This window comes from Notolepis coatsorum (assembly GCF_963971535.1).
Source record: "Notolepis coatsorum genome assembly, chromosome: 9".
NCBI lineage: Eukaryota > Metazoa > Chordata > Actinopteri > Aulopiformes > Paralepididae > Notolepis > Notolepis coatsorum.
Window position 1 is genome coordinate 130332920 of NC_140173.1, and position 27636 is coordinate 130360555.

The 27636-nt window shown below is 45.5% G+C and overlaps 2 protein-coding genes across 3 annotated transcripts in view; one reads left to right on the top strand and one right to left on the bottom strand.

Moving 5' to 3' along the window:
* LOC311234331 (phytanoyl-CoA hydroxylase-interacting protein-like) overlaps positions 1–10135 on the top strand; it is a 46147-nt gene extending 36012 nt beyond the window's left edge. For both annotated transcript variants that reach the window (XM_084321477.1, XM_084321476.1), the window contains 2 exons: positions 3873–3990; positions 8381–10135. In XM_084321477.1, the coding sequence (XP_084177603.1) occupies positions 3873–3990; positions 8381–8924 (662 nt within the window). In that variant the 3' untranslated portion in view covers positions 8925–10135. The remainder of the gene's footprint in view (positions 1–3872; positions 3991–8380) is intronic.
* LOC311234755 (protein FAM13A-like) overlaps positions 9667–27636 on the bottom strand; it is a 68663-nt gene continuing 50693 nt past the window's right edge. Inside the window, exons 13-21 of the mRNA XM_084321998.1 lie at positions 25775–25994; positions 20366–20498; positions 16745–16820; positions 15780–16006; positions 13648–13731; positions 13385–13489; positions 12804–13030; positions 11539–11640; positions 9667–11035 (exon numbers count right to left, since the gene is read on the bottom strand). Of these exons, the coding sequence (XP_084178124.1) occupies positions 10915–11035; positions 11539–11640; positions 12804–13030; positions 13385–13489; positions 13648–13731; positions 15780–16006; positions 16745–16820; positions 20366–20498; positions 25775–25994 (1295 nt within the window). The 3' untranslated portion in view covers positions 9667–10914. The remainder of the gene's footprint in view (positions 11036–11538; positions 11641–12803; positions 13031–13384; positions 13490–13647; positions 13732–15779; positions 16007–16744; positions 16821–20365; positions 20499–25774; positions 25995–27636) is intronic.

Below are 27636 nucleotides of genomic sequence, written 5' to 3' on the forward strand. Positions count from 1 at the left end.
TGACGACGAAACACGAGTATAGTCGTTTTTTGCGCAGAAAGTGTTAAGACAAAACGGATTATATAGATGATGATTATGGATGATAAGGTGCGTTTCCACCAGACTATGTTGGACTCAGCACTTCTGGTAAATCATAAAAATACTATAGTCAGCGGCTGGGTGGCGCAGCGGACATTGCACTCGTCACCAACGCAAGAGACACCGGTCGCGAATCCGGCTGTCAGCGTTGCCTCTGGCTTGGGCCGGCCGTCATACTGACTCAATTGGCAGTGTCAGCGGGAGGGGAGTCGATGGGTGGTAGTCTGGTCGTTGTAAACAGCGACTCCTACAGGTTGGTCAGGGGGCGCCTGCACAGCAAAGACAGGAAATGGCGGGGCAGTGTGAGCCTCCCACACGTTACACCTCGCCAATGAGAGTCTGTGCTGGCAGGTGAAAAGAAGTGACTGGCTGCCTCCACATGTATCGGACGGGACATGTGATGGGCTTCTATCCTCCCTATGACCGGCCAGTGGGGGGCACATGCGAGCAACGATCAGGACAGGGGAGGGACAATTGGCACAAGAGGAAAATTGGGATGGGAGAAAAATCACAGAAAAGGGAGGAGAAAAAGTAGGTAAAAATAAAAAAGACTATAGTCAAACCGGCCGATGAGGAAACCTCCGGCTCCGTGGCATAGTCTGGCCCGAGCAGACTATAGAAGAAGACAACGGATGAGGGCCACCTAACGTTATATGTATTGATCCTGTTCTGATCCAAGACAGAGGAGCGAGAGTGGAGTACCTTCTGACAAAGGTAACGTCTATTTTACGTCTATTTTACCGAACCCCATCATAAAACATGCTTTTGTAATGATCGCAGCATCGGAAAACGACCCCCCCCCTCTGTCCATTCACAATGAAGTTTGTGGGCTCAAATCAATGTAGGGCGTTCGTGAATCCAAAAATGTTGCCACATCCGAGGATTCTGTCATAGCGTCCTGGGAATTGTTCCATTATTCACTGTCTATGAAGCAAGTCCAGGAATTGTCCCTCAATGACATCACCGCTGTTGTCTTTTTCCCTCTGGTGTCTCAGTTTAAGGAGAAACTTCACAAATTAAAACTGAGCTGTACAATATTATATAAATAACAGATGTGAATTCTACTTTAAGAGTCTTCTGAACTGAGCTGCTAGTTAAGGTAGATTGGATAAGAGGATTTAAAGATCAGTCTCTAGACACTGACTCATATCAACCTAGGAATAAAACATGAAGTCGCAAAAAAGATGAAAGCATCTCTCAGAAAACATCTTCATGGATCCGTCAGTACAGACATCCATTTGATGTTGAATCCCGTCCTGAGCCCAGCAGTCAAAGACGCCACCCAAACAACTGCCCCTTTTCACTGCTCTGGTGAGGCAAGCGCTACCGGAGTCTCATGGCCAGTACAGAGAGACTCAGAAGGAGCTTCTACCCCCAGGCCACCAGGATGCTCAATGACTCTATGTAACACTAACCCATCCATCTACATTCACTGCACACACATCCACATGCACACACTCACTTTAAACAAACACTCACCTTAACACTCACTTTAGACACTTTAAAAACGTTTAACACTACACCATATTTTATGTATTTATTACAAAAATATTTGCACTACATCCATATGTCTTTTTAGCATTCAAATTTTGCATTTTTGTACCTCATTGTCTGCATTTCTACTTCATTGTACTTTAGGTTGTACTTTAGTTTGTATATTGTATGTTGTCTATTGTATATTTTTATAGTGTGTTGGGACTTTATTCCTCTTTGACTTTTTTTACTGTATGAAGCAGCACATTCTCAGGGGCTCATACAGAACCAGAATGTACATGTACTTTCTTCTTCTTTTTCTTTCGGCTTTTCCCGTCAGGGGTCGCCACAGCGGATCATCCGTTTCCATCTGTTTCTGTCCTCTGCGTCGTCCTCCGTCACTCCCGCTGCACGCATGTCCTCCTTCACTGTGTCCATAAACCTCCTCTTGGGCCTTCCCCTCCTCCTCTTTCCTGGCAGCTCCATCTCCAGCATCCTCCTCCCGATGTACCCCACCTCCCTCCTCCGCACATGTCCAAACCATCTCAGTCTTGCTTCTCTCACTTTCTGCCCGAACTGCTCAACATGGGCCGTTCCTCTGATGTAGACATTTTGTCGATTTTGTCCAACCTTGTTACTCCCAGAGAGAACCTTAACATCTTCATCTCTGCCACCTCCAGCTCCGCCACCTGCTTGTTGGTCAGCACCAGTTTCTAGACCATACAGCATAGCTGGTCTCACTACCGTGCTGTAGACCTTTCCCTTTACTCTTGCTGGTACCCTTCTATCGCAGATCACCCCTGTCATCCTTCTCCACCCGCACCACCCGGCCTGCACTCTCTTCTTCACCTCCCTACCACAGTCCCCATTACTTTGGACTGTTGACCCCAAGTACTTAAACTCGTCCACTTTTGGTACCTCTACTCCTTGCATCATCACCACCCCTCCGTCTTCCTTCCCATTCACACACATATACTCGGTCTTGCTTCTGCTCACCATCATCCCCCTTCTCTCCAGTGCATGCCTCCACTTCTCCAGGTTCTCTTCCACCTGCTCCCTGCTCTCACTACAGATCGCGATGTCATCTGCGAACATCATGGTCCACGGGGACTCCTGCCTGACCTCGTCTGTCAGCCTGTCCATCACTACTGCAAATAAGAAAGGACTGAGGGCCGACCCTTGGTGCAATCCTACCCCGACCTTGAACCCTTCCGTCACTCCCACTGCACACCTCACCACAGTCGCACTGCCCTCATACATGTCCTGTACTACCCTCACAAACTTTTCAGCTACTCCTGACTTTCTCATACAGTACCACACCTCCTCTCTTGGTACCCTGTCATACGCCTTCTCTAGGTCTACAAAGACGCAATGCAGCTCCTTCTGGCCTTCTCTATACTTCTCCATTAACATTCTAAGGGCGAACAATGCGTTTGTCATGCTTTTCCCTGGCATGAACCCATACTGCTGCTCACTAATCCTCACCTCTCCTCTTAGCCTCCACTATCCTTTCCCATAGCTTCATGCTGTGGCTGATCAGCTTTATTCCCCTGTAGTTGCTGCAACTCTGTGCGTCTCCCTTATTCTTAAAAATCGGCACTAGCACACTTTGCCTCCACTCCTCTGGCATTTTCTCGTTTTCCAAGATGTTGTTGAACAATCTTGTTAGAAAAACCACTGCCATCTCGCCTAGGCATCTCCAGGCCTCCGTTGGTATGTCATCTGGGCCTACCACCTTCCCACTCTTCATCCTCTTCAAAGCTGCCCTCACTTCCTCCTTACTGATCTGTTGCACTTCCTGGTTCACTGCCTCCACACTGTCCATCCTCCTCTCTCTCTCATTTTCCTCATTCATCAGCTCTTCAAAGTACTCCTTCCACCTTCTCACCACACTGTCCTCGCTGGTCAGCACCTTGCCCTCCTTATCCTTTATCACTCTGACCTGCTGTATATCCTTCCCTGCCTGGTTCCTCAGCCTAGCCAGCCTATATAGGTCCTTTTCTCCTTCCTTAGTGTCCAACCTCTCATACAGTTCGCTGAATGCTCTTTCCTTCGCCTTTGCCACCTCTCTCTTCGCCTCCCGCCGTCTCTCCATGTATGCCTGTCTACTCTCTTCATCCCTCAGTCTGTCCCATACTTTATACGTGACAAATAAAACAAAACTTGACTCACTCACTCACTCACCTACTCGTACATCTTATTCGACTGTATTCTACTAATGACAACGTTGTGTCATGTATCTTTCCACTGTGTGTGTTTTATATGTATATGTATAAGTCTAATGCTGGTGTGTGTGTGTGTGTGTGTGTGTGTGTTTGCAGATTACTCCCCGGTGCATCTAACTCAACTACTGGAAAAGGCAGAAGTCATTGCTGGGCGGATGCTGCGTTTCTCAGTCTTCTATAGGAACCAGAACAAAGAGTACTTTGACCGGGCCAGGTAGGCAGTTCTGTTTCTCAGCCTTCTATAGGAACCAGAACAAAGAGTACTTTGACCAGGCCAGGTAGGCAGTTCTGTTTCTCAGCCTTCTATAGGAACCAGAACAAAGAGTACTTTGACCAGGCCAGGTAGGCAGTTATGTTACCTACTTCTACTCACAACCAGGAGAGATGTTTACCTAAAGACCTACAACTAGAAGACATATCATTGGGGGTTGTAGTTTACGAGCCTCATACCTAAAGAGAGCCCTAAATCGTGTGTCATAATCTGTGACTTAATATCCTATCCTGTGGAATGTAGTTTGTTTGTGCTTTCCCCCAGTTTATCAATCAATCCATCCATCCATCCATCCATCAATCAATCAATCAATCAATCAATCAATCAATAGGGGAGCTGAAGTTATTGATTTCAGAGGATGCTTGTTGTCATTGTTCTCAGGAGGTCATGATTTGATTTGATTTGATGTTTTTTATTTTCGTGTCTTACATACAGGTGTATGCCCAGCCCATAATGGGCTTACAAGACACATAACAATAAGTATATAATAATATACTTGACCAATTACTTGACAAATGACATATAGACCAGGATGGCCACAAGAACAAGAAAATACAAGAAAATACAATAAAACGTAATATAACACAAGCTGTACGCAATGTATATAAACAAAGAAACAAGAGGAATTCAAATACAATTATATAGGATATAGTGTGTTTTGTCTCAAGTGCCATGCTTTCTCCAAAAAATCCTGCAAAACTGAAGATGTCCTCCACAAAGAAACAACTCAACATACAACTCTCAAAACTGCCAAAACAAATCCGGATTTACAATTTGAATTTTCTCAAATAAAGCCCTCCTCAAAGCGGTGTACAAAGGGCAATAAAAAAACAAAATGATATTCATCCTCCACCACTCCCGGATCACATAGAACACACAACCGCTCCTCCTCAGGTTTACCTTGGAATCTACCCACTTCCACAGCCAATGGCAGCGTGCCAGACCTCAACTGGGCACACAGAGACCTCCGTCTTCTCTTTAAGTTTAACATTACATAAGGTTCAGTAAAATACAAATTTTTAATTACAACGTGTCATAACGTTGTAACATCAGCATCTGGGGGCGACTCCCTTGGAACGCTTTGATGTCACTCATCTGATGTTGGTCTGAGCCCCAAGCTGTGCAGTACTTCACATGGAAGTAATGACACCACGCTTCAGTGCTGCAACGCCATATGTTCAAATGCAACAATGTGGTGGTGTTCATATGCACAGCGACAGCTATGCGGTAATGTGATGATATGATTCTGGCCGTGCATTGAAATGTGTTGAAACACAACAGCCGCGCTATTCAATTATAGTCATTGATGCTCCTGAAAACCAATTGCCAATTGTATTTTTTCATTGTTCAACGGATTGTAGTGTATCTGTGATACTTAAGCTCTGCCCGTGTCTATGTGTTTATGACTGAATGCACGTACAAATACAGCTGTTTGTAGCCAATCTCTGCATTTGATATGTGTGTAGGGAGATGCAGGAGCAACAGGAGAGCGCTATTGCACAAAAACATCTTGATTAGGAAGCTTAGGATTAACTCCATAAATCCATAAAACCGGCTCCTTTCCAGCCAACTGCACCGAATGTAATCTCCTAGCGGAGCTACAGTATTATGGCCCTAGTTTAGTTATGTCCGGGAAATTCTTGTACTTATATAACGTAGCCTAAGCACGTACATATTTCATTTTCCATTTCTTCCCAGAGGAACGGTTGGGAAACATCAAGCTTGCATTCTAAATGCTGAAGTGCAGACTCCTCGCTCCCCCCCCCCCCCCCCCTTCATCTCCACATAGTTGCCCGTCTCCTCTGTGGTTTCTTACATTGGACCAAAAGCCTGGTGTGATTTCTCCAGACAATAGCAGACCAACAAAGCCGCTGTACGATGACGAGTGTGGATGTAAAGGAATGAAAAACGTGTGATGTTAGTGTAGTGTTGGTGATGCCTATTTCTAAAGGAACACGCCAACATTTGGTGAAATTCCCTTATCGTCTTCTCCAGAGAGAGACAAGAAGATGGATACCAGTTTATAGCCTAGGCATTGTCCAACTAACACCTCTCCCCCGAAGGCTAACCGGCACTGTCCGCTTCCATTCATTGTGCTAAGCTAGGCTAACGTGCAGCCTTTCTACTGAACGCACAGAGGAAACTGGTATCTATCTTCTTGTCTCTCTCTCTGGAGAAGACGGTAAGCTAATTTCCCAAAATGTTGGCGTGTTCCTTTAATTGTTTACTCAAGTGGTAGTTATGTTCTGCATAATTTCTCTCTGCTGACAGGGGTGGCTTCCGCCTCCGTCCCCCCACCCTCTATTCTCGCCTCCTAGAAGAAATGCTTACTTCTTACTATAAGACACACCACTACTGAGCTTCCCTTTGTTCCTCCACTGACCTGCAGCGTTTACAGCGGATTGCGATTCTAGTGTGTCTGTCAAGTAGCCCCCCCCCCCCTGGTGGAGAATAACAGTGATGACGTTCATGCTGTAATATGCTCCATGACCTGGGCGGGGGCTGAATAATTCCATAATGATCGCAACAGAGAGATAATTATGGTAATAATGACAACCTTTGATGTGGCAGCAGTGTAATTACATTTCATAATTGAACCTCTGCATCTGGGCTTCACATGGTTGGGAGGCAGCGGAGCAGTCGCCAGGAGCATGCGCTGTAGGCCGACATCTATATTATTCTACAGTTGGAACCGAGGGAGCTTTCTAAACACTGGAATAATATAATAATTATGTCTGTTTATTATCGAGCAATTATCTCTATCTATCTAAATTAAGTCCATTTTAGGAAATTCACTGGCTGTCTATAGCCAAAGGAACATTTCAGGCAACACTATTCTGTCGGTACCTAATACATACAAACAACATTTTCTCCCCCAGAATGAAATGAAATGAAATGAAATTCATTTGTATAGCCCGAAATCACAACAAATTGCCCCCATGGGCTTCACGGATCAACACAAACCACCATAAAATCCACAATTTTGCAACACCCCCAGACTTTCCCCAATGAAGACGAGGAGCAACACACACACACACACACACACACACACACACACACACACACACACACACACACACACACACACACACACACACACACACACACACACACATATACATACAAGTGTAACGGATGGTATCGTGGAGCGCAGTCAAGAAGGGCTGGGGTGAGTAGCGGTGCTATGGGTTAAACTCACTCTCACATCCTCAAAAGACACATAGACCCAGCATTTAGAAGTGGATTCACCTCTTGGTATAGCGGTCTGTGTTGCTGCCTGCGGTGTGGGAGACCGGGGTTCGACTCCCACTCGGGGCATCGAAGTTTGAGGTGACGTTGTCACAACCGCTACACATACATACATACATAGTAGCAATAGTATCTAAAGTATAGTAGTAAAGTAAAGTAGTATCTAAAAAGTATATATTCTCTTCTTATAAGAACATTTAAAAAAAATTATAATAATAGAACTAAGAACAAAAGCATAGGAATACAAGCGCTGGTATGAAAAACAAGATGATGGCTCAAGGTCGCTCTCCCCAGGGGGCAGGAGAACCACTCAGATCCAGTTGAAGTAGAGCGGGCATCATGGTTAGACGCTGTAGGTCAACTGAGGACGGCGTAGAGCAGATCCATCGCGCCTGAGGTGTCGGATCCAGTTTGAGGTAGAACAGCCACTGCAATCGACACTGTTGGCCACAACGAGGATGGCGCAGGGAAGAACACACCACCTTGACAGGCCCAATGGGGGCAGGACCAGGATTGGCTGTATATAGGCTGTGTACCTGTATATCATCACACATCCACTCACAGAGAGACGGACAGGGGTTAGAACTAGAGCTCCCATGTCTACCTATCGCGATCCGACATGGGAGCAATAAACAGACATCCTGACTAAACTACCGGTAACCATACTAAGCTAACGGTATGTCCCCGACCAGGTGAGATCAGGGTAGGCTGAAGGAGAGAGAGAAAAGATGGTTCTTGAGCGAGGATATCAAAACGTCGACAGAGCAGGCGCCGGCGGATTTCTTTTTTACCCTAGGGATCGATAGGAGCCCCGCATTTTGTGAACGCACAAGCGAGCGAGGGGGCAAGTATCGTGTAATGAGATCGGATAGATAGAGCGGTGTGAGCCCATACATTTTTTTTAAGTAGCATCACATTAAAGTCAGATCTGGCCTCGATGGGAAGCCAGTATAGGGAGGACAGAATGGGTGTGATATGATATATCATCATATCACACCCATAGTTTTAGTTAGTATGAAAGAGCCCATAGCCTACTATTCTCTGGTAACAGGTAGTCAGTCTCAGTCCTTCTCTCTCTCTCCAGGGAGGCGGAGAACCGGATGCTGCCCTCGGTGAAGGACAACAGCGGCAGCCACGGCTCTCCCATCAGCGGCAAGCTCGAGGGCCTGTTCTTCAGCTGCAACACGGAGTTCAACACGGGCAAGGTCCCCCAGGACTCCCCCTATGGCCGCGTGCGCTTCCAGGTGGCGGCCGAGGCGCTCTTCAACCCCAAAACGAACCTCTACTTCGGGGACTTCTACTGCATGTACACGGCCTACCACTACGTCATCCTGGTGCTGGCGCCGCAGGGCTCCGCGGGGGACGAGTTCTGCAAGCAGAGGCTCCCCGCCCTGGACATCGCCGACAACCGCTTCCTCACCTGCACGCGGGACGAGGAGGGCGGCGGCGAGGGGCTGGTGTTCCACCACGCGCAGGACGTGATCCTGGAGGTGATCCACACGGAGGCCGTGGACCTGGCGCTGGGCACGGTGGCCGAGATCAGCGGACACCAGCTGATGAGCATGTCTACCGTCAACGCCAAGAAGGACCCCAGCTGCAAGACCTGCAACATCAGCGTGGGACGCTAAGGAGGGCCGGGAGGAGGGACTAGAGGGGACTGACCTCAATACACACACATGGAGCGTATACGGTACACACATTTACACACACACACACGCACACACACACACGCGCACACACACAGATTTTGCAGACACTAAAACACACAGATAGACATATGCATATCTCTTGTTGTTACACACCTCTGTATCCTTAATGGACCATCACCCCGGAAGAAAAGTGTAGAGAGAAACAATGTGAGCAAGATACAAACACAGAAATAGACACACACACACATACACACATACACAGGCACACAAACATACATACACAGGCACACACGCATCCTCTCTAGGACTACCCCAAATCTCCATGCAACCATTCCTATAAGATTATCACTGAAGGGAGGGGCCGTCACCTCCATAGAGATCTGTAACTCAACCATGGGACCCCAGCACCCTCCATCCATCCATCCCATCCCAACCCATCCCAACCCATCCATCCATCCAGACACCCAGCTAGCCAACACTGAACCCTTTAAACTGTCCTAACCAAACATGGAGCACCCCACCACCCTGCATGTGTTCATACATAGCATCTTCTTTTTCTTCTCTTCGATCGCCACTCCTATTGGTTTATTAATTAGCCACCCCTCTCTCTCTCAATGACCTTTAAGCTGTTCCGGCTGATATTCTGTTGTTCAACTGCTGTCCTCCACGTGGACAGGTGCTTGTGTTCTCGTTAGTTTTTATTTTTTATTTTTTTTACCGTCTGTCTGTCTGCCTTTCTGGACGAGGAGGTTCCCTGGTGTCATTTCAGAGAGAGAGCAGACGTATTTTTAAGTTTGACTTTATCTCCCACTAGTGGCAGAGACTGGTACTACAATATCCTAGGGCTGCAGCAGCGTTGTCAGTCATCTTTCTTTATGCCAAAGGTGTGTGAACTGTGAACTAACCACTCGTCGAGCCGAGTCTGAAGCAAGGACTATAGGTGACATTTAAAAGCATGATGCCGTTCTGTGCAGCATGAGTCAGTTCCTCTACCATAGATAACCTTCTGCACCCCTGTTCTAATTTATTGTAGTTTTTAAGGAAGGAAGGAAGGAAAGACAGAAAGTAGAACCATAAACTGTGTTTAGCAGAGTAAATGTGAAAAAATATTTATTTTTTATTGATATATATATATTAAAAAAATATATAAACCAGAAGTGCACAATGTTAAAAGCTCTGTCCATTGTCAAGAATGGAATTTAGGGGGGGGGGGGGGGGGTGACATCGTACAAGCAAAACAGGTGGAGACGGATCTGAAATAACTTGCACACTACTATGTCAACATTCACAACATATTTTTCCAAGGTCAATGTTTTAACATGAATTGTCACAATTACTCATATCGACTATGGAATTCGTATTTGCATATCATAGCACAATGTAGGACTAAAAACAAAAAAAAACATGCACAAACATTCTACAGGATTGTCGGGGGTTGTGTATTATCTAAAATGACACGTCCCTCTTGCCAAGATAGCACTTTTTAAAAAGAAAACGAGGAAATAGCAAGTAATAAAGTGCCATAAAATACATAAGCTTAGAAACTGTTCATGTGTAACCAACATCAACTTGGTTATTACTAGAGTATATCTTTGTTATAATCCTTCCCTCCTTGAGATGCACGGTACTGGTGCTACATACAGTACACTTGCTGCATCAGGTTTATAACAGGATGTCATAACGTGTCACAAATGACAAGGGATGTTGTTTTTAGGGACCTGCTGTTGCCCAGCAACCTTTTCGGGAGCGTCATTTGCCATCTCTACTATTTTTAAAGTGCATCGACATTCATAAGCATGGCATGAAATGAAACCAGGACTGCTGGCTTCTTAAACCTGAAGATGTGTTTTGAAATCACTTTGTTAGGAGATTAAAAAAAGTTTAAAAAAAAAAGCTCTCTTTCCAAAATAAAAGTCCCACTGTGAGATATTTTTCTTTGGAATCTGTGAGAGAATCTCAACCTGCAGTCTCAAATGGTTGAGTCCTGTTGTTTACTGAGCAGAGCTTCAAGGAGGCGGAGCTTGGCTTTGAGGTTCTTGTACTGGCAGTACTCTTCTGCCATTGGTCCACGGTCCTCCTTTTGGCAAATCCTTAAAAAAAAAGAAAAGAAAGAAACAGAAAGGGGAGAAGATATAAAGTAAAAGCTAAACTTTTTTCATTTCCTGTTAAACTGCAGCAGCTTTCATAACTGGTCACTAGTCCCTGTGTTGCCTTACTCCGATAGCATTGTACGGTGAGTATTGTAATAAAAAAAAACATTGTATTTTACTTTGAAGAACCGCTAACATGTACAGTACGGAAAAATGTGTACAGTTCAGAGAGCAGTTGTCTATCTCTTTCTCTCTCTCCTGAGTACTTGTGTGTTGTTGTATTAATGTGCAGTGAGTGTGCATCACGCCGTCGTTCCATTACGTTGGGATTCCCTTTTTTTTTTTTTTTGTGGATGTTTTTTTCTTTTGTTTTTCACAAGGCATTGTTGAACTATGAAAACCAAATGTTCCAAGTTTATTAAAAGATGAAATAAAACGCAAAAGAAAGGTTGTGTCGTTTGTGTGTGTTTGTGTGTGCGTCTTGATGCGTTAACTATCTTCACCTGCCGGTCTGAGAGTAGAAGTGGTCCTCGAACTCACGGAGCGCTTGGCGATGCCTCCGCTTCTCCGTCCGCGTCGTCCTCAGCTGGTCCTGGAGCTCTGGCCTGTGGGACGACAGTCCCAACGCAGTGAGGAGGAGACATTCAGGACATTTGTCAAAGGTTCAGCAAAGTGATTCCTCCCATGACTGCACACGCTGCTCCTCCTAAGCATTGTGATTTGTGATTTTCTCTGTGGCTTCTGAGCAAAGTGACTATTAACCACGATCAATCTACAAGAAACCCATGGTTCTCCTCCCAAGCTCGTAAAGCAGTCCTTGAGCAAGACACTTCACCCCTAACTGCTCGCGATGAGCAGGTTGGCACCTTGCATGGTCGCCTACGCGGTCGGTGTGTGAGTGAATGGGTGAATGTGAGGCATAAGCTGTAAAGCGCATTTGGATGGAAGCACTATATAAATGCAGTCCATTTACCATTTAGTTGCACATGTAAAAGTAACACAGTCACAGTTGGTTGTTAGTGTTTGTTTTTTTTATCTACTTTTTCTCCCATTTTTCTATTTTTTTCTCCCATCCCAATTTCGTATCGTCCAATTCTACCCTCCCCTGTCTCGAACGCTGCTAGGCCATGCCTCCCACAAGCCGGCTGCAATGTGGACGAAGCCTTGCATCACGTGTCCCCTCCGGTACTCGAGGAAGCAGCCGTCGCATCTTTTCACCTGAACAGCGAGATCTCTCAGCGGCGGGGGTCTGCGTGGGAGGCTCACGCCGCCCCCGTCGCTTCCTGATTCTGCTGCGCAGGCGCACCAACCGACCTGTAGGAGTCGCTGTCCACAACGTCCGATCCCCACCCATCAGCTTCCCACCCCCTAATACTGCCAATTGTATTAGTATGAACGACCAGCCAAGCTGATAGCAATGCGGAGAGCTGGGCTCGAACCCAGCGTCTCCTGCATTGGTGGCGAGCGCCTTGCCCACTACACCACCTAGCCGCCCCAGTTGGTTGTTAGTGTTACAACCTTGTTTCAACTTGTTTCCTGGTTTAAACAAACGACAAAAGAAATCTTATGATCAAGATAATTGTGGGTCGCTATATGTTGCACAGTAGATGTACTGTGGCTGGCTAATGTTAATTCAATGTTAATAATGTTCATCTGTCCGAGGCTACAGCCAGAGAGAAAACACACTAGTGTAACCAGACTGTAGCGCAGCTCACTGTGACGAGCGTGACACTCACACACTGCCAGAGTGGTGTATTATACACAATACCTGGAAGACTCGTGTAGCGTTGCCAAAGTGATGACCAGGGGCTGGAAACCTTTGACCTCCTCCAGTGGGGACACCAGCGTGTCCGGCGCCACCTCCTGGAAGGGCAGGAGCAGGGACTCATCCCAGGACACACACAGATGATCATGTGACCCGACCGTATGAGTGCGGGGCCGTTGCCCGGGGCTTCGCTGTTGGACGTACTCTTCGTCGGAACCCTCCTCTTCCTCCTACACATGCGCACACAGAGAGAGAGAGAGAGAGAGAGAGACTGTGAGTCATTAAAGCCATCAGACCCTAAGTCTATAGAACTGGGATAGGCGGTGTACGTTTTTCCTGTGTGTGTGTGTGTGTGTGTGTGTGTGTGTGTGTGTGTGTGTGTGTGTGTGTGTGTGTGTGTGTGTGTGTGTGTGTGTGTGTGAGATGTCCCCAGGCCCATGTGTAATAGGTCATTTATATCCTACCCCTGTGTGTGTGTGTGTGTGTGTGTGTGTGTGTGTGTGTGTGTGTGTGTGTGTGTGTGTGTGTGTGTGTGTGTGTGTGTGTGTGTGTGTGTGTATGTGTGTGTGTGTGTGTACACTTACAATGGTAGTGATGAGTGGGGCGGTGGTAGAAGCAAGCAGCAGCTGTTTGAGGAGACGGTAGCGGTCGTAAAAAGGCTTCATCAGCATCCGCTCCTGTCTGGTGCTCTGATCACACACACACACACACACATGCACACGCACACGCACCCAGACACACAGAAGACTATTACTGATTCAGGAGATACTACTAAACAAATGAAGAGAAACGACCACAATCAAGGTTGTGGAGAAAATAAACTAAATGAATAAGAGGAGAGTGTTACCGGACGTCCATGCAGGCTCTCAAAAGAGAGAAGACACTTCTGCAGGCTGGTCTTCTCCAGAGACTTCTGGGACTGAGACATCTCCTGGAGTGGAGACACACGCTGCACAAATTCACTCGCAGCCCTCAAACTCCACATATACTGGAGCAGCAACGCTAACCGTCAACCAGTGTGTTTGCCACACAGTGAAGAAAGTAACGGTCAGCGACTGCACAATCTGTTTTATTTTTTCCAATTATTTTATTTGGAGCGCCTATGTAATTATGCATACATAAAGGTGTATGGACTCTTGGGAGGAATAGCTCAATAGACACTTGGGCAAGGATGGTCATGGAGAAAATAGTCTATGAACAGGTCGAAAAGTACTTGGCGGAAAAAAATCTAATCTACGAATTCCAATCTGGCTTCAGAACATCCCACTCCACTGACACATGCCTTCTCTATTTGAACGACCACATCAAACAAGAGGTGGACGCGGGCAAATACTGCGGCATGGTCATGCTGGACCTACAAAAGGCCTTCAGCACTGTCAATCACACCATTCTGATTGACAAGCTAAAAGCTATTGGTTTTGATAGCTTATCAGTGAGCTGGATGCAATCCTACCTGGAGGGGAGAGAACAGATGGTAGAGGTAAACGGTACTCTATCCCCCCCCCTCACAGTGAGCTGTGGTGTTCCACAAGGAAGCATACTAGGACCGCTACTCTTCCTAATTTATGCAAATGACATGTCGTCAGCCTGTGACTGCAACTTGTTCCTGTTTGCGGACGACTCAGCCCTGCTGGTCTCTGACAAGAACAAATTGCAGGTTGAAAAAACCCTCAGCACGGAACTAGGCAAAATCTGCATATGGCTTGCTGATAACAAACTATCATTACACATGGGCAAAACAGAGTCCATTCTCTTCGGTTCAAATAACAAACTCAGCAAGACAAGACCGACGGATTCTCAGTTACAGTGGGTGACAATATTGTCACAAGGAAAGACGAAATTACCTACCTGGGTTCCATCCTAGAGGCAAATCTTTCCTGTAACAAAATGGCATCCAAAAAAAAGTCAACCAACGAACTAGATTCTTGTACCGGATCTCCTCTCTGGTAAACAAGAATACCCTGAAGACTCTGGCAGGAGCACTCATTCAAGGGTACTACGACTATGCGTGCACCTCATGGTACCAAAGCACCTCAAAGGCGCTTAAAACAAAATTACAAACATCACAAAACAAACTGGTCAGACTACTACTTGACCTGAACCCCAGAACCCACCTCACCCCTGCCCACTTTGCCAACCTAGGATGGCTTAGAGTAGACGACAGAGTACAGCAACTTGCAATGGGCCTGGTCTACAAGATACACTATACGACCGGGGTGCCCATGTACATGTCAAAATACTTCCCAAAGGTCAGTGAATACCACAACCACTACACCAGAGGAAGCTCAACAAATCATGTTAAACCCAGATTCGGCTCAAACAAGGGACTAAACACGTTTCGCAATTATGCCACAACAATGTGGAACGCCCTACCCAAAGCGGTAAAGGAATGTGAATCCCTGCCCACATTCAAAACCGCTCTTAAAGAGCACCTACGGGAGGCTGCAATTCGAAACTGGCCACCGTAAATGCCCAAAACCCCCACCACCTCCTAATAGACAGTCTCCTCACCACCGCATGTATATATTCCCTCCCCGCCGTATGTATATTTCCCTCCCACCCACCCACCCCCTCCTAATGTACAGTCCCCTCCCCATCATATGTATATACTCTGTCAGGATCTAAGGGTAACAGTACTGTATATTTGAATACCGTTATGTCACAAATGTATCAGTACTAAATACCTATATGTCCCTATGCCATAAATGTCATGTATGTTGTGTATGTCATAAATGTCTATATGAATTGAAAATGGGGGACCCTGATGGAAACAAGACAAACGTCTTTCTCAGGTCTGCATCCCCTTAACAATTGTATGTATTGAGCCGTACTGTATTGTACCCATTCTGCAATCTGTTAAATAAAGTTTTCATTCATTCATTCATTCATGGTAAAAAACACCTCTAGGGGCTGTCTCTCTCTCTAAGCACCAGCCCACCCTGCCGTCAATAAACCGAGGTAAAGGCTGCACTGGTTCACCTTGATGTTATCAGGCAGACTCAACTCATGGCGTCTGTCCCTCAGTCTGTCCCTCATAGCATGGACCGTTTCCTCCAGGCTAGGCTTAGTGTTGCTGCTGCTGTCATTGAGCTGCTGCAGCTCTGTCCTTGTCAGTGGAGCCCCCTGCTGGTCTCTGCTGGTCCTGCAGGAATCAACAGTGGGGCCTCTGAGCAGGCCCCCCTCTGTCGACTGCCTCAGCTTCAGCTCTGAGACAGAGAGAGAGAGAAGAGGGCTGTAAATATATACACTCTAGGTTTATGTTTGTGTTTTCCCATTAATATATTCATAGTGTTCACGTGACATGTCATGCATCATCCCCAATAATGGTGCAATGCCATAATAACCTGCATTATAACCCCTCTATACACTTACTTATACACCTGCATATAACCCATAGCTCTGTATGATAGCATTTACAATAATGCTGTATATATACTGTACCATATATATGTATATTTATTCTCACCACATATATATCTATACACACATGTCTGTACTTACCTGCACATAGTCCTTTACTATATCTATATCTGTACATACTGTATCCTAATCCTACTCTTACTAGTTACGCTGCTGGCCAGTATGACCACTACAGTACCATACTGTCTTTATACCTGTATCACTGTACATATTATACTACAACTCTGTACATACATCTGATTAGTTAGTACTACACTCAGTACCCAGTTTAATCACCTGTACATTGTATATTGCTGTTGCACTTTACTGTTACATTTGCACTCTGGTTGGGTGCCAGTTGAAGACGACTGCTTTCTTTTTCAGTGTATTATGAGATGTTAGGTCATTTATATCCTGTATGTGTGTGTGTGTGTGTGTGTGTGTGTGTGTGTGTGTGTGTGTGTGTGTGTGTGTGTGTGTGTGTGTGTGTGTGTGTGTGTGTGCGTGCGTGCGTGCGTGCGTGCGTGCGTGTGTGTGTGTCGGACCTTTGAGCTGCCTGCGAGACTTGCTGAGTTCCTTCATGAGTCTGTTGACCGCAGGAGGAGTCATCTTATCGTTCGGCTGCCACAACGACAACAACAAAAGTGGTTAAATAATGAGGACCGTGTTACCTCAACATACAAACATATTCACTCTACTGGGGGAAATACAATACTTAACACTTTGAGTGCCAGCCACGAGAAATCTCGTTATTTCATGCCATGCGTTGAGTGCCAGCCACGAGAAATCTCGTTGTTAATCGTTATTTTTTTTATTCGCGATTTCCATTCATTTTTCATCAATCTAGCCTCACGTTACCACTGGGAGTCTCTCTGAGCTCGAACAGGGAAAATACCGCCCCCTATCGTCTCTCCGGATGGTATTGCACCCATTGGATTGGACTGAATGAAATGGATGGGGGAAAAAAACTCCGGAATCCACATTTTATTTATCAGGCATGTAACCGGAGACGATCGGATTCATTGCCGACCCTCATAACAGCGTGGAATATGTGTTTCCAGTACCCAGCGTTGGATCAATAAACGCGATCGATATTTGGAATGGCGATCAGGAATTGGAATAATCTTTTTGGAGAACATCTGATCTGAGGTAAGGAATCTATTTTACCAGTCTTGGGATAATCAGAGCTTTTTTCACCTATCTCAGCGTGTCCCATGTGTGTGTGCGTGTGTGTGTGTGTGCTGATCAGGAAATGGATAATCGATTTTTCAGCCCGCTTCTCTAGCGTGCATAAGTACACATATACTATTGATAATCTAGCGTTTATTTGAAAACTATTCATAAATAGGCCGAAAAATGACAACGTGTTTTGTATATTCCACTAAAGGGCGGTTCCTGCAGAGTCTATTTTATTTTTTCTGGAAGTTTAAAAAAAACTAGTTTTTTTAATGGTATAAAACGGAAAACAATCCGTTTCGACAATGTTGACTGCAAACAAGTCATTGATAAGCGACGGGCGTATTAGACACATAATTTAAGATGTAGTTTATGCGTTCGCAAATGTGCTCGCCCTCTCATTGAATAGAGTGCTGGCACTCAAGCGCTAATTCTAGCGCCCCCTGCTGGCACTCAAAGTGTTAAAGGGGCAATTTATTTTCTAAAGGGGTACTTCTATTTTGTACATAATTTCACACACATCCAAAAAGTAAATTAGTTTGGATAAGGCTACATGTACCAGTGATGTCATTGGGGACATTGAATAACATTGTTGTGTTCATTACAGCTCAATGAAATGATAAGGTAGCAGTCTCTGTAACACAGGGATTCAATATCCCAGAAGACATATTCAAACAAATTGGTTCTCAATAGAATTTGTATTAAATAGTTTTTCAGTGAAGTGCCCCTCTAAAGCAAACTAACAGTAACCTATATGCCATTATATATATATGACATATTATACAATAGTAGACGAAGTCAAATCAACAATAACAAAGTCACACAAGCCAAACGTACATTCAAGCTAATGGGACAAATATGACATCATACAAACACAAGGAGAAATACAACCGCACACAGTACAGTAGACACCTAAGCAACGGACAACTACATTGAATGGCTCTTTAATGATGTCACCACTTTATATTTGTCCATAGACTGGGGATCAGACCAAAAGACGGATGAGTACAGCGCAAAAAAAGTGTGTAATGTCTCCTGGAGTCCAGCAGAGGGAACTATTTGCTCTCATATGATTCCCTCTCTGGTCAGCATCAACAGGCTGACTGACACTCTGAACTTAAGGGAATTCAAACTATGACAATGTTACTGACTCTCATTACCACAAACACACAAACAGCAGGGATTGCAGTTTGAACCAGTCTAAGCTGGCTGGCCATAAGGAAAGGAAAGACTGTCTGTTTATGGCCTTGATTCGAGAGAGAGAGAGAGAGAGAGAGAGAGAGAGAGAGAGAGAGAGAGAGAGAGAGAGAGAGAGAGAGAGAGAGAGAGAGAGAGAGAGAGAGAGAGAGACACACACACACACACACAGGGGTAGGATATACATGACCTATTACACATGGGCCTGGGGACATCTCTCACACACACACACACACACACACACACACACACACACACACACACACACACACACACACACACACACACACACACACACACACACACACACACACACACACACACACACACACACACACACACACACACACACACACACACACACACACACACACACACACACACACACACACACACAGCACTTCCTCTCCTATCACACACACACACACACACACACACACACACACACACACACACCAAGAGCCAGTAATAGTCTAATAATAGCCAGTTATTATTGGTCTAATCAGCAAAACAAAGCAGGGTTTCACAGTGAGCTCAGGACGACATAATGCGACTAAAATCCCTGTGGAGAGCAGTACGGTCAGCTGAGGTGAACCCCCTGACCTTCAGGACCTCTATACCAGGTGAACCCCCTGACCTTCAGGACCTCTATACCAGGTGAACCCCCTGACCTTCAGGACCTCTATACCAGGTGAACCCCCTGACCTTCAGGACCTCTATACCAGGTGAACCCCCTGACCTTCAGGACCTCTATACCAGGTGAACCCCCTGACCTTCAGGACCTCTATACCAGGTGAACCCCCTGACCTTCAGGACCTCTATACCAGGTGAACCCCCTGACCTTCAGGACCTCTATACCAGGTGAACCCCCTGACCTTCAGGACCTCTATACCAGGTGAACCCCCTGACCTTCAGGACCTCTATACCAGGTGAACCCCCTGACCTTCAGGACCTCTATACCAGGTGATGACCCCTGACCTTCAGGACCTCTATACCAGGTGGACCTCCTGACCTTCAGGACCTCTATTTACATTTACATTTAGTCATTTAGCTGACGCTTTTATCCAAAGCGACTTACAAGTTCTGTACGACAAGTCATCAGGAAGGGTACAACTCTATCAGCTGAGTAACAATGTTCATCAAAGTGTTGAGTGCTACAGTGTAACTCTATACCAGGTGAACAGCGCAGGCAACAATGCAGTGTTGACCAGTTTATAAAAACATATTTAAAATGTTTATTAGCAACGCCGAGCTTTCAAACCATCCCGTATCTCTGTCCGAAACCCTCGTGCAACTGTGAGTACCTTTGAAATGTCTCTGTGATACTTGTAACGAACGGTTTGGCCAGAACCAGTCCTTCATGGTCAACATACGTTGGTTTCCTATTGAGGAGCAAGTGACTGTTGATTCACTCGGTGCATCACAGTCACGAAAGGGGCTAAGGGATGACTGACCAAGCTAGAGGTACCGCTACTGGGGATTGGACCCAGGTCTCTGCAGTGGTAGAACTTAAGACCTCTACTCTACCCAGACATCCCTCTCTATATATATATATTTAAACCTATATAAAACGTATGTCTATATTTCTATACATCTCAATATCCATGTCCACTCCAATGATACCTGAACATTGCTCTTTGTAAATAATGACATATCTCTTCATTGCACAGCTATGTCGTATGGTTACAGTCTGTATTCTTATCTCACTCGTTTGCACAATATATATTTGCACAAATGAAAAGGACAAAGTATATTTTGTTCGCATGTAATTGTTCTGATCTGCTGCTCCTCACCCTGTGGTTCCTCTCCTGCTCAAAGCGCCTCATCCTCCTCTTCAGGTTGTGGATGTGTCTGTTGAGCATGGGGATGGTCATCAAGGGGCCTCGAGCGCCCTCCGCTGGATCTGTACGCACACTGCAGCGAGCCCTGAGGGGGAGGGGGAGGGGTGGGGCACATGTATCACAGGAATGCAACCATCAGCCACTAATATACTAAAAGCACATAGACAACACTACTCAGAATCACTAGAATGGTGATCAGAGAGACGAAACAACCGCACAATGGCACACGTCGACATGTAAACCCGTCTTCCAGTCATAAAGCTTTAGGAGAATAGCACGCAGGTTGGAGACATTCACTATAATATTGTGTAGTCTGAGCAGACCTCACATTATCCGCGCTCATGTCCCCACTTAGCGCGCCTCAGACGATCTTGTCAGTTACACCAATGGCTAAAAACATTGGACCTCATGCACCAACGGACTTACGACAAAGGTTACGAGTAGGGATGTCCGATATTATCGGCCTACCGATATTATCGGCCGATATCGGCATTCAAATGTGATATCGGAAAATATCTGTATCGTTTTTTTTTTTTTTACATTTCTATAATCTTTATTTACCCAGGCAAGCAAGTAAGAACAAATTCTGATTTTATTTATTGTCAAAAGTATGCATAATGTTGTGTTAATTCCACAACAAGAGATATGTAATGTTAATTACCTGAAATTATTCTGTTTTTTGGGGGGGGAAACCCTGCATATATCGGTATCGGTTGATATCGGTTGATATCGGTATCGGAAATTAAGAGTTGGACAATATCGGTATATCGGTATCGGTAAAAAAGCCAATATCGAGCATCCCTAGTTACGAGCTAATTTCATCGTAGCTCCACTTACGACATTTTCGGGCCGATTTTGGCATGCACTAACGGTTCCTTCTCTGGGATTCGCTCGTAGCTAAGAAGAGCAGGATTTACAAGTGCGGAAGAGCAGTCGTAAGTCGGACAGACTGGTGTGCGGTGTGTTCTTAAGGGCTTTATTTGGGAGGAATCATGGTGATTGCGTTCACGTCGATTCTACAGACATCCTCGGAATTAAATAATTATAATAATAATAAATACAACAATCTTTGTCTCGTTAAAAATTACGTTTTACATTTACAGTCATGCCTCAAGAGGGATTGTGATGTCCAAAAATAAATAAAAACACTACACCAACACTGCAAATTACAGTGAATAAATAAATAAGAACTAAACCCAATTGTGCGGATATAACTATATCTTCTTCTTGTGCGCTCCTGGCCACCTGCCTCAGTGCGCGCACACACACACACACACACACACACTGTATATGTGCTTAATGAATTGTTTCAGCAACAGTACAAGGCTTATATTATTCTAATGACTTGTTTTATTACTATAGTAGTAAGTCATACTGTAGAACATGTACAGTATTATTATCTTATTTAGTGTCAATACTAACTGCACGCTTGGCTCTCCACCTCCTGCTCTGTCAGCACATATTGCTGGAACGATTCATTACGCATGTATCATGTATGCGGTACACGCGTGCGTGCGTGTGTGTGTGCTGAGGCAGGTGGCCAGGAGCGCGAATATGTGGAATATGAATACAGTCTATTCCACTATAGCTATAGTGTGCTGTATGATGATGACAATACATTTCAATCTAATCTAATTTTGATCAGTCGCAATTCGCGTCCGCGCTACCTGTTGAATACGGGGGTCAGCAGCACAGATGCAATGTTCAGCCTCTCGCTTCCGCTTTGCACACGGTCCTCGCCTTATAAGGAGCTGGCGAGGCGTGTCTGTATGCAAATTCAGGTGTACGAGAACGCACTTCCAGTTTAAGAATGAGTGACGTAGGGTGGCTGGGTAGCGCAGCGGACTAAGCGCCTGCCTACCACGCAGAGACACTGGGATCGAATCCAGCTGTCAGCGGTACCTCCGGCTTGGTCAGTCGTCCCTACTAACACAATTGGCAGTATCAGCGGGTGGGAAGCCGGTGGGGTATGTATCCTGGTCGTTGTAAACAGCGACTCCTACTGGTCGGTCGGGGCGCCTGCTCAGCAGGGAAGGGATCTAGGGGAGTGTGATCCTCCCACGCGTTACGCTCCCCCAGTGAGAGTCCTCGCTGTCAGGTGAAAAGAAGTGGCTGGCTGACTCCACATGTATCGGAGGAGACATGTGATAGTCTTCAACCCTCCCTAGGCCGTCAAGTGGGGGGAAAATGCGCACAACGACCAGGAAGGGAATTGGCATAACGACTAAATTGGGATGGGAGACAAATACGGAAAAAGGGGGAGAAAAATAGATTTAATCGCCGTTGACGCTGGAACACGTCATTCCCCGCCATGCTTATTCTGCCGAAGACGCTGGACAGCGTCTTTGATATCAATATTTCAAAAATCTGTGATCAAAATCATATTTCTCCCCCGGAGACATGAGATGTACTGGTGAGCCCCTATCAACTCTCTAACGGTTCAAGAGCGCCATCTGGTGGCCGATCGGCGGATCGCCCAGGGAAGAAACAGGAAGTGGAAGCTGGTGCTCATTTCAATTTGGTCCGATCACTCGGTAATAGTCCCAGGACTCGAGCTGATCACGACGGATAGTGATCCGTTACCAATAACTCGATAAACAACATGATTTGGACGTATATACTATTATACAACCTGGAAATGGATCGGATATTTTGACATCCCATAATAGAAAAAATTCTGTTCCACGCTCATCTCCCAACTGCGAGAGGAAGCTACGGTGAGTTTCAGCGTTATTTTGTAATGTCTTCTATACTAACTGCTCTAATGATCATATCACCCACACTAGATGAATGATATAACGTTGCCCACGGAATTATAAACGACCCCCCCCCCCCCAATCCGGTCATCATCAGATCATACGTAGTAACTTCTAGAAGTACGTCCATTTGAAATCTTTTATCTCGCACAGATTCCTACCAAACTGTATTTGATCATCAATATAATGCATTTGGAGCTATAAATCAAGTTCTGGAGAAAGCTGCAGAAAACGATAAAAACATACTTATACTTTAGACCGTATTTTAGTATGAATATGTGAATGAAAAAGTATAACGTTGCTACACCCTGAACAATAGATATAAGACGTTGAATGGGCCATAGTAATGTCAATTTAGCAATAAAATTGAAAAAGTTATAGCCCTGCAAAGAAGGGGAACTTCTCCATGTTAAATAGGGCTGGCGAGGGATGGTAAATTATGAATTTAACCCCGGCGATCAAAGTGTTAAAGGGGAACTATCTTATAAATGGCCTTTTTCAGTGTTTAGCATTGTTTCCTAGCTATGTGAACTTATATTAATATGATCTATGTCTCAAAATTCTCATATTGGCGCATTCTTCCAATTCTCCTCTCACAATATTCACCCTCACTGAACTGAGTCGTTTGAAAATGTGCCTATATGTGATGTCATATAGTCACTGCTGCATGTTAATGTGGCTCCTCAGGCACCAGCACCTGCACCCCAGTCCACATCAGCTCAAAACAGCTCGAGATCTTGAGGTAGAAAAATGCTGTTTTTGAGGACTTGATTAGAAATACAAAACAATGAATAAAAAAAATATATATATTACAGGTGTTCCATAGACTCACAGGAATTGTGTAAAAGTGCCCAAATAGTGAAAGAAATAGTAAAATAGTTCCCCTTTAAGGAGTTCAGAGATGCAATCATTTTGGCAACTTAAGAGAACCTTTCCACACCACACGTTGATGTATCCGGGGGGGACTATTGTAGGTTCTCTTACAAACTTCCTACGAGGTTATTTACGAGAAAACTTACGAGAATGTTGCTGCATGAGGTCCATTGACCTCGATCAGTATTGTTGAACGTAGATACATTTTTACAAATTCAATAGTGCAGGTGAACCATCAACCTATTCCCACCAAGTTTGAGAGCCAAACCGTATAAGAAATGCAAGGTAACAGTCAAACAAACACACACACACACACACACACACACACACACACACACACACACACACACACACACACACACACACACACACACACACACACACACACTGTAGGTAACAGTCAGAGAGACACACACACACTGTAGCAGGGCCGCGGGAAGTCCGCGGGAAGTGGGGGTGCTGAGATATTGATCGTTTTTAATTTTTTTTATATAATTTTTTTTAATAAAATATATATATTATATAATTATACTTGTAGTTGTATTGTCTGCGAGACATCGCCACCACGCAACAAGTCAAAATGCTCGCTATCTGCAAACAGCTCTGCTTTGGTCAAATCAGATTCACATTCAGCGTGCGTGGGGCCTGAGAGTGCTGGGGCTGACGTTCTGCAGATGGATACTGAGTCAGAGGCTAGAGCGATAGTTCAACAGGGTCTGAAACGTGAAACGTGTTATGACTTATGAGGGGGTGCTGAGATAAGTGATATAATAATAACGTCATAGGTTTACCACTCTGGTAAACCAACACTCTCGTTCACTAGAGACCGCGCTCTCACGCTCAGCTCTGCGGAGCGTGCGAGACAAACATGTAATCGTTTTGATGCACACATCACAGCCCAGCTTACCCCACCTGTTGCGCGGCGCCCTCCCTCTGCAATTAATTCCCTGCATACATGATCGCCGACATGCAAAAGGTCTTCGACTACCCTCCCGGGGGCTCGGATAGTTCTGCTGGCTTGTTCACGCCAGGGAAACCGCAGATATATTCCTTTACTGCGAATTCAGCGTCCCAAAACTTACAGGCTGAGTATATTTTTTTTACCAACGGATTTCCAGTTCCGTGTTGACGCTTCCAGGCCGCGTCTATTCGAATCCCAACCGGTTCATGCGTCGGCTACACGCTGTTAACAACACTGCATTATCGAGACAGCGCCCCTATGACGATCTGGCAATGCATTCCAAGAGTAGGGTAAATCTGCAGTGCCGCTCCGCTCTGTGACATTGAGTAGCCTCGGTTACAATGGAATAAATAAAGCCAAAACAACCTTGCAGTTGCAGTTACACTCCCCGCCAGCAGGGGGTGCTGCAGCCCCTGCCGCACCCCTAGTTCCCGCGTCCTTGCACTGTAGGTAACAGTCAGACAGACACACACATGTAACAGTCAGAAGCGCACACACACACACACACACGTACTGTAGGTAACAGTCAGACACACACACACACACACACACACACAGGTAACAGTCACACACACACACACACACACAGGTAACAGTCAGACACACACACACACACACACACATAGGTAACAGTCAGACACACACACACACAGACACACACACAGACACACACACAGACACACACACACACACACACACACACACACACACACACACACACACTGTACATACACACACGTGCACACATCCTGTTCTCTCCCGCCGTCTTACATCCTGATGTGCAGCGAGCAGGGCGGGGAGGGGGCGGAGTCTGGGTCCGAGTGGTAGCGCAGGCCGTGGCCGGCGCAGCGTGGAGACGGGACTGCTGGGCAGTCAGTCATGGCGATGCTCTGCAGGAGGGGGCTGGCATTGGGGTCCGAGTCGCCCTGGGTCACTCCTCCCACAAGCCCCTGGCACAGAGAGGCAGGAACCTGTGGGGCAGGACAGGACTCTGATGCGAGGTGAGGAGGACGAAGAGAGGGAGGGAGGGAGGGAAGGAGGGAGGGAGGGAGGGAGGGAGGGAGGGAGGGAGGGAGGGAGGACAGAAGAGAGAGGGAGAGGGATATATATATATTACTTATATATAAACACAATTCCATTATGCTGCAGCTAAGGAGGCTTTCAACGATTGGGTACTGGCAGGCAGGCCCAGGCAGGGACCAGCTCTGGACCATAGAAAGAATACACATGCCAGGTACAAAGCTGCCATTCAATATATAAAAAATTCAAATATCTGAACTTCATGGCTGAGAAGCTTCTTAGCTGTAATGTCACTGCTTTTTGGAAGGAGGTTAAGGCCCTGAGCCGAGGCAGTACGCTGGTTGAGGGAGTGTCTGGTGCTATCAACATAGCTGAGCTGTGGAGGCAGCATTATTCTGCTGTTTTTAACTGTGTTCAGAGTGACCCCTTTCAAGTGGGCTAGCATCCCCAACAGTGAGTTAGTTGGAGTTACTGCTAACGAGGTGCGTCAAGCTATAACTCAGCTTGCCGATAACAAGGCCAGTGGCCTCGATAATATTTCAGCAGAGCATCTGAAGTATGCGAGCCCCAGGGTTGCTGTCCTGGGCCCCGTTCCCCGTACCTGGATAACTGAGTTAGCCGGATAACTTTCGGTGAAGTCTGACTTAAGCCGGACTTTCCGGTTCCCCAAATCTGGATTGTCCAAATCACCATGACAACAGATCCAAAAGTTTGAGCCTGGTCGAAAGCAGGGTTTAAGTTCAAGTTAGCCGGATGAACCATCGCCACGCCCCCGCAAAGAAGTGACAGCGCGTTTCCTGAAATTATTCCCACAGTCTAGGATCTGCATTATACCATTCTGAATTACGTTTTTGTGCTCCATTCTTCCAGAGGGGTCTTTTGAAATGTAAAATAGACCCAAAATGCTGATACTAAATTCACTTTGTCCTAAATAATGCACGTTATATACCGTGGCGCTCGCTCGGTGCAACAACAACAAAATAAAGAATATTCTAAACACGGGTCTCTCGTTCATTAATGTATAAACAATGAATTTATCCCATATGGCACAGTGGCGCAGCGGTAGTGCTCAATCCTGGCAACCCGGCGACCGGTGTTCGAAACCCCGTGTTTCTAATATAATTTTTTGGAATATAATATTAATGATTATACGCAAAGGTAGCCTAGTTTTAAGTTAAAATATTATAAATCTACATGCATTGAGGATGTCATTCTTTATATAGCTCTCAACGTGCACCAAATTGAATTATTCCTATATTGCAAAAAGAAGGAAGAGACTAGGTTTCGAACCCCGGTCGTCTGCGTGAAAGTCAAAAGAAGAACCCGTTACACCACAGTGGAGATAAGTAAAAGATCGACCATACATCAATCAATGGGCAAGAGAGCCGTATCGTTATTCTGTATAACAGTTTAACTAATTATTTTCGCTAGCAAGATCTCATTTGATTATTCAATCCAGCAGGCAAGTTTAAAGAAATATAATCTGATTGATTGAGGTAATGAGGGACTTAAAATTAGCCTATAGATAACGCATTTAACTTGTCGGCGAGGCGATTGAGCCGTACTGCAATATGTTAATAAAGTTTTAAATCAATTAATCAATCAATGCCGCT